This window comes from Capsicum annuum, chromosome 2 (assembly GCF_002878395.1).
Source record: "Capsicum annuum cultivar UCD-10X-F1 chromosome 2, UCD10Xv1.1, whole genome shotgun sequence".
Taxonomy (NCBI): domain Eukaryota; kingdom Viridiplantae; phylum Streptophyta; class Magnoliopsida; order Solanales; family Solanaceae; genus Capsicum; species Capsicum annuum.
In genome coordinates this window covers 87,166,674-87,174,491 of record NC_061112.1, presented here as the reverse complement: position 1 = coordinate 87,174,491, position 7,818 = coordinate 87,166,674, and the positions used below count along the sequence as shown (strand labels likewise).

The 7,818-nt window shown below is 32.5% G+C and overlaps 1 protein-coding gene across 2 annotated transcripts; it reads right to left on the bottom strand.

Moving 5' to 3' along the window:
* Positions 1-4,768: 4,768 nt before the first annotated feature.
* Positions 4,769-7,605, bottom strand: LOC107853295 (geraniol 8-hydroxylase). Of its 2 annotated transcripts, XM_016698299.2 has the most exons (3): positions 6,598-7,605; positions 5,513-6,133; positions 4,769-5,113 (listed from the first exon to the last, which is right to left on the bottom strand). In XM_016698299.2, the coding sequence occupies exons 1-2, from the start codon at positions 7,480-7,482 to the stop codon at positions 5,528-5,530; spliced, it is 1,491 nt and encodes a 496-aa protein (XP_016553785.1). In that variant the 5' UTR covers positions 7,483-7,605; the 3' UTR covers positions 4,769-5,113; positions 5,513-5,527. The 2 variants fall into 2 exon arrangements, with proteins under 2 accessions (XP_016553785.1, XP_016553784.1); XM_016698298.2 differs by lacking the exon at positions 4,769-5,113 and having other exon boundaries at positions 5,299-6,133.
* Between the last annotated feature and the right edge of the window lie 213 nt (positions 7,606-7,818).

The window sequence follows — 7,818 nt, the reverse complement described above, 5'->3', positions numbered from 1 at the left end:
ATCAAGTGCCTTTTATATATCACATATATAGAGAAAATTCAATTCACTAACTCAAATTATTTCAATCTCAGATTCACTTATAATAACTTTATAAACACGTACTTGTAAAAAATGTAATATTTCATGCCATCCTACAACTTGACAATAAATTTCGCATATTATCTTTATGCAAGAATAGCGATCCACAATGATCACATAAGAAAATATTATTTCTAAAATTATCAAGCATTAAAAGATCATCACAAATATTATCTACCCTATTGATACGGGTACGACCACGAGGATGCACGTATGTGAGAATACATTGTACCCTTCCAATAAAGCGTCCAAGTGAAGTGTGGAGAAGACCTTGGATCACACCAAAACCGACCCTAAACTTTCACTCCAAGGGTACCCTTGGTCACATTTCATTAAAGGGACCTTTTGGTCATTTTACTTATTATTTATAACACACTATAAATAGAATGATGTAGGGTTTTAGTCATTAGTTTTGATGAATATTGAAAGTTGTAGACATTTAGACATTTCTCTCTTGTGAGAAAGGTCCCTATGGCCAAACATTGTAACTAGGGATTTCAACTTGAGTGCGGAATCACTCGTGTTGGATTCAAGCTTGGAAGTTGGATGCTTGGGAGATCGAGGTCCCTCTTGTGCCACGTAAGAGATAGGTGAATTGTAGTGTGTAGTTTTAAGGGTCCAAGAGTGGAATATGCTCTTGGGTTCTTAAGATTATGCCTTCATGTAGTCTATCTTTCTATCCCTTTGTTTAGTGTAATCTTTTGGTGTTGTTTCTTGTGTTGTTGAAATCGTTGGTTATTATTATTGTAATCCTCTTGTTCTTCACGTGTTGATGATGTTTTGGGTGTTATATACATCATTGAATCTTATATTATTCTTGTTGGTAGCGAATCCGAGAGTGGTCTCCAAAAAGGTCCTCAGATCCTTAAGATTAGTGGACTGATTTAGAGTGTGTTTCGTGTTCTCCTTGTTTGTCTCGTATCACCTATCATTTATGAAAATAAATTCACAAAATCACAAAGGAAAGAAGTTTATAAATAAATAATGAGGGTTATGAAATAAAACCCGATTTGTTCTTCAATTCATTACTTTGTCATTGATTCAATATCTCTGGCTATCAAAAAATATAGCGTTGTGATCCATCTATTGAATCTGCTAAGTTGCGATTTTCATTCTTTAAACATAGCCACTTCTCCCAAGAAAGTTGGTAATTGCAACCATAATTGGTTGTCACTTGTAATTGTCAGAAAAAAAAAGAAACCACAAGGGACTCAACTATCTCATTCATACGAAACTAATACTATACGGCGCTTTAGTCCAAAAGGTATGTATTTCTCCCTTTTTTTTCCTCGAATCCAAATATAAAAGTCACTTCATGAGTTTCTCCCGAGAATGTAATCTTTTGTGCATTCTGCATACCTTCTACGCAACAACTTTCTAACTTCTTAAATGTGAATAGCAGTGCTTTATTAATTTGTAGGAAAGTAGCCACCATGCAACTACGCCTTCACCATCCAAGTTGCAAACAGAAATCTGGAACCAATCATCATCGAAATTCAAATTTCACTGGACAATCCGTGCAATGGAAAAATATATTCTTTTATAATACAACCATCATTTTTAGATTGTTGGAAAATATGTTCCATGAGCACATACAAAATATACGAATAAGATCTCAAAGATGAAGGCTTGATAATCTTAACAACAAACAGAGAGTAAAAGGCTTGAAACACACATGAAAAACTTTCCTAAAAACGATGTTTGCTCCCTTTTCTCTGCAAGATTGCTATGGGATTATATGCAAATAATTTTTAGTGGATATGACAAGCCTTTAAATTTCTACACCAAGTAAATAGTGAAAAAAAATCCTATTGGAAAACAAGAAATCTAAAACTTAATCTTTTGTGGGGAAGAAAAGTTTATTTGCAGAAAATTGAAAAGAACGAAAAATTATTCTTGCAAAGCTACACTTGAAGAGTTTATATAGTTAAACTTTTAACTGACACACACTTTCATAAGAGACATGCTCTTTCAATAAAAGACATATACTTTCATAAAAGACATACTCTCTCAATAAAAAACATATCTTTTCAATAAAAGTCACAACCTTTCATTAAAAGATAACTCTTCATATAAAACCTTTTTAATTAAATTATTTTAAATAAAAAATCAACATTATTAATGCAAGATGGTGTCATACCCCACCAACTCTACGGAAATTCATATTTAATATATCAATGATATGAATACTTCCTCCGTTTCATATTAGTTGGCCCCTATGAACTTGTCACAACCATTAAGAAAATATTAAGTAGGGGGTTTATTTTACCGAATTAGCCTTATTAATTATACTTTGAAAATATAAATTTGAGTAAATACACTTTGTTTAGTCATTTAATGTTAAGGGTAGTATTTGAAGAATACAATAAAATTCTCTTAATTTCATCAAAGGGATAACTACTCCCTCCGTTTCATATTAGTTGGCCCTTATGGACTTGCCACACTCATTAAGAAAACATTAATTAGGGGGTTTATTTTACCGAATTAACCATATTAATTATGTTTTGAAAATATAAATTTGAGTAAATACGCTTTGTTTAGTCATTTAATGTTAAGGGTAGTATTGGAAGAATATAATAAAATTCTCTTAGTTTAATCAAAGGGACAACTAAATTGTAACAAATATTTTTAGAAAGAGTGTCAACTAAAATGAAATTGAGGGAATAAATTGAAACAAAATTTTTTAAAAAGAGGGTCAACTAAAACAAAAAGGAGGGAGTAGTATATACTCCCTTTGCATCAACTTTCTTGTTAGGGTTTAATTTGATAAGAGATTTTAAAAGAGTTAATACATAAAAATGATCCTAAACTTGACATCAAATTATAACTTTAATCTTAAACTTTGATAGTGCACAAATAGGACCTTTAACTATTCAAAACCTGAACAAATATGACCTCCGATTTTGCAACCCCATGTGTGAGTTTCACTCGCGCCTACGTGGAAAGGTAATCCAATTACACGGTGCCACATCGTTAAAAGAGCTGACTTGGAGGAAGATCATATTTGTGCAATTTTGAATAGTTAAAGGTCATATTTGTGCACTGTCAAAGTTTTGCTTTTTGTGTTATAAAGGCGTCGTGTTTATTATTATTATTATTATTATTATTATTATTATTATTATTATTATTATCATTATTATTATTATTTTTATTTATATAACTGCAACACCTAACTTTTTTTTTAACTAAAAAACCGAACCCGTGCAGTAGACTGAAGGAAGCACCCAAGAAGAGCAAATAACACCACTAGGCTATCTAAGTGCCTTGTTTTATGTGGTTCAACATTAATATACGTACATAAATATAGATTTTCTACCTTATATATATAACGTAGTTTTTTTACCGAGGGGGTTCGGGTGAACCCCATGGCAACCATGTAGGTCCGCCCCTGCATTAATTTAATAATGTTTTAATAACTTAATTTAATAACATTGTAATAACGTTAATTTAATATACTACTACTACTATCCTTAATAACGTTAATTTAATGACGTTTTATTAAAACTATAATTTTTTATTATTAGTATAGTTTCATCTTTAATTTAATATTTAAATAAATTATATTTAGATATATTATATAACTTAAATTCGTCCTCTACTTTATAATATATATACATACCCGTGCGATTTTTTCGTATGAGGCTGACCCACCTAATTAATAAATCTTCAATATTGCTCTTTTTCCACAATGACAAAAGAAATTAGATGTCATTTTCATCTTTGAGCCAAAAATAATAAAAAAATAATAGTGAAAAGTCATTTAAAGGTCATATTTGTGCTTTGTCAAAGGTTAAGGTCATATTTATGTATTATGCCCTTATATTTTAAGCTGGATACGCCCAGTTTTGCGTGTTGAACACGCGTTTTGCCACGTAGGATTATAGGTCATATTTGTACAGTTTTGAATAATTAAAGGTCATATTTGTGCACTATCAAAGTTTAAGGTCAAAGTTATAATTTAATGTCAAGTTTAGGGTCATTTTTATGTATTAACTCATTTTAAAAAGTAATTCTCTTTTCTTAAATTAAAGTTGTGTTACTGTGTACTAAGCTCTTCTTTTTATTTGGTGTCCAGCAGCATTTGTTTAATAGGACTCGTTTTTGGCGACGATGCAATTAAAGCGACACGATTATGATCATGATTTTTAGTAGCGGTTTGATTATGGAATTTTTTTATTTTGTTTAAAAAAATTATTTCACTTTAGTGAAAAAAATGAAAATAGTATGTATTTGGCCATGAAACTCACAAAATTTGACAAAATAACTCCAAATTAATTAGTAGCAACGGTCATAAAAAGTTTTTACTTTTTTCCTAAAATTATTTACTTTAATGAAAATAATATATTTGACTATGAGAATTTCAAATACAATTTGAAATTATATTTGGAAAAGTGAAAACTTGTTTTCACTTTTTTAATTCCAACTTTCCTCACAAAATTTCGAAAACAACTTCAATTTATATTCATAGTCAAACACAACTTCAACTTCAACTTCAACTTCAACTTCAACTCTAACTTCAGGAAATTATGATTCTCCAAAAAGTTCATGGCCAAACGGGGGCTAAATTTGACATGAGTTCAGCTGCCTTGGTTAAAACAAGAAGTTGCAATTTTAAAGAGCGTAGTTGCGTTCCAGAAGAAAGACTGAAGTTACTATATTTATTTTAAAAACTTCTTGTGGTGAAGAATGATTTGCTTTACCAATCTTATTTTATTACTAGATGAGTGTCGCCCCTGAGCATGAGCCCGACATATTTGGTTCATAAAAGTTTTGATACACTTATCTAATATGCTGTTATGTGTCCATGTAATTACAACACTAGGAAGTAACATTCAAAATGTTAGAAATTAGACTAGTTCACCATCGTGTAAACAAGTAAGGTGGAAAAAAGAGAAAGTACGAGGCTATTGAAAATAAATTTTATCTACTTGTAAATCTCCCAAAAGTAAAGAGAGATGTTTGCTTGTCCCTCATTTGATGATCAGCGGTTTCAAATGCTCAACAAGCAAACATATTTACTCTTCATTAATTCCACCTGCAAATAAAAATAAGTGTTAATCATAAATAAACAAGTAAATATCAAGGGTTACACTTTTTATTCTACACAACTTTCCCTATGAATACATCAATTCTTTCTTATAGAAATTACAGACTTTAAAAAGTTGAATACTCTAAAATTTCATCACAAAGAGCAGCTAAATATGAAAATTAAACATGGTCTAATGCCAAGGAAATGAATATCTTATTAGTTTCACCCTGAAATTATTATATCCCGGAGTATTTACTCTGGTTATATTTACAAAGAAGAAAATACTAAAGCATAGACTCTACAAATACAATGAGTATGCAATGCAGCCTTTTGACAGCCCGATTCACCTATATTTGAACATTCAAATAGAATTGATACGACATTTTAATACCCATAATCTACTACCTTATATCCGTGTTGCTACAGTGGGATTGGGACTGTTAGCAGAGGTTGAGCTTTTGCCAAGGTAATGCCAAACTTTTCCTCCATGTCCAAATCTTTAGGTGCAATTCCACCATGTAGCTTCCAATTGAATGTATTTAGCAATGAACCTAGTACTACTGGAACCATTCTGATAGCCAAGGGCAATCCAGGGCAAATTCTTCTACCAGCACCAAATGGAATAAGTTCAAAATCCCGACCTCGAACGTCTATTTCTGACTCCCAAAATCTCTCAGGCTTAAAGTCCAAAGGGTTTTCCCATAGACCAAAGTCGCGCCCAATTGCCCATACATTCACTAGAACTTGTGAGTCTTTTGGAACAATATATCCACAAAGTTCAACATCTTCCTCCACTTTGCGGGGAATTAAGAATGGAACCGGTGGGTGTATTCGTAAAGTTTCTTTCACAATGCATCGCAAGTAAGGTAGCTGTGCAACATCATCTTCTTCTATTAACTTGCCTCTACCAATTACTTGAGCAAGTTCTTCTTGTGCTTTCTCCAAAGTGTGTGGATTCTTAAGTAGTTCAGCCATCGCCCACTCCAATGTATTTGATGTAGTATCGGTCCCTGCTGCAAACAAGTCCTGTAAAACTTACTAGTGTAAGATCTTATGAAATAGATGCATAATCAAGTAAAATGTCCCATCACATGTTACTTCTCACAAATTATTGCATCTTGTCCAAAAGGTACAAAAGGTACTTTTAAATTTTGAATCACTTTAAATAAATTTCCCAACATTACTAGTGTAAGATCCTGCAAAATAGATGCCATAATCCAGTAAAATGTTCGATTTCATGTAGCTGTCAATTGGACATACTGAAATGTTGTTACAGCAAAACAGGGGGACAAAATAGAGGTGATTAGGTGCCATTGTTTGACAAGCAATTAACCAATTTGCATACCAAACATACAACTAAGGTAAAAGCTACCTGTATAACACTAAATATTCATCATGTTGACAATACTTTGCGTGGAAAAAGCAAATAAATACTAAGAAATAAACAGATAATTATGAATTAGAGGAAAAAGAGTAGGGAATGAAATAACCAGACACATTTGCTTGATGTGATTCCTGTCAATTTCTTCAGGGCTATCCTGGCTAATGTTGAGAAGGGCATCTAAAACATCAACATTTGCATGGTTTCTCATTTTCCTTTCCTTTAGCCGCTCATCAATTAAACCACTCATAAGTTGAAGAACCTCAGTAAAATGTTTTGTCATGCGGTGCCTTATACCCTGTGGATCAATTCTCTGTAGTAACGGGAAATAGTCTGCCAAATTTGGTTTACCAGCTTCAGCCATAATGTTCCACACCAAATCCTTAAACTCCTTAGCAGAATCAGAAAACGGGTCAGTCAAATCTGTAGAGAAAATGGTGTTGGACAACAAATTCAATGAGGTTCTAAAAGCTGCTCTGCCAATATCCACTGCTACACAATTTTGTCCACTCTTGTGACAATAGTCAATCAGCTCCTGTACTTTTTCAGATCTTAGATGCTTATTAGCATTAAGCTTGTTGCTAGAGAAGATGTTAGAGTTCATAATCTTGCGAAGTGTTCGCCAGCGAGAGTTGCTGTTAACAGGTAGAAAAATAACAGAACAATCAGAATGATTGCAAGCACGAAGTGAGTCTGGGACAAATCTATTGGAAAAGGCTAAATCTTGCTTTTGCGTAACTTCTCTAGCCAAGACTGAGGAGGAAATTACTACTGTGTTTATTTGGCCCAATTTCAGATTCATAATTGGACCATAATTTTTTGCGAGTTGAGTAAGTGATATGTGGGGTTTGTCTCCAAGCAAGTGAAGATTTCCAATGATGGGCAAAGGGAATGGACCTGGTGCAAGTCGTTTGCTTCTTCCAAGTGACACAAATACTCCAAGCACCAAAATCCAGATGAACAACAATCCTAGCAAAATGTTCACGTAGTCCATTTTTCTTTCTTCCTACAATTTCTTGGCTTAATTAGACTGCTTCATCTTGGTCTATATTAATGGAGTCATCGGAATGAGCAATGTTTTCATTATTTTAATTTTTATTCATTCAAGACGAAAGGTTAAAATAATCTATCTGCGCCTTTCTTGCATGTACAGTCATCTATGAATTATTAACGCAGGTGGTGTCATCTTCACCTGTCGCCTCCACTAAAATCTTCATTTAATATGTCAATGATATAATATACAAGAAATAAATACTGCCTCTCTTTCAAACTTTCAATTTGTGGTTAATTTTCATTTTCTTCTTCAATCTTATAATTTAAAATTAAAGTT

Coding starts and splice junctions, on each gene's coding strand:
- LOC107853295 (XM_016698299.2), bottom strand. CDS start 7,482: ATGGACTACGTGAACATTTTGCTAGGATTGTTGTTCATCTGGATTTTG. Junction 6,134..6,597: donor ACATCAAGCAAATGTGTCTG/GTTATTTCATTC, acceptor TAAGTTTTACAG/GACTTGTTTGCAGCAGGGAC.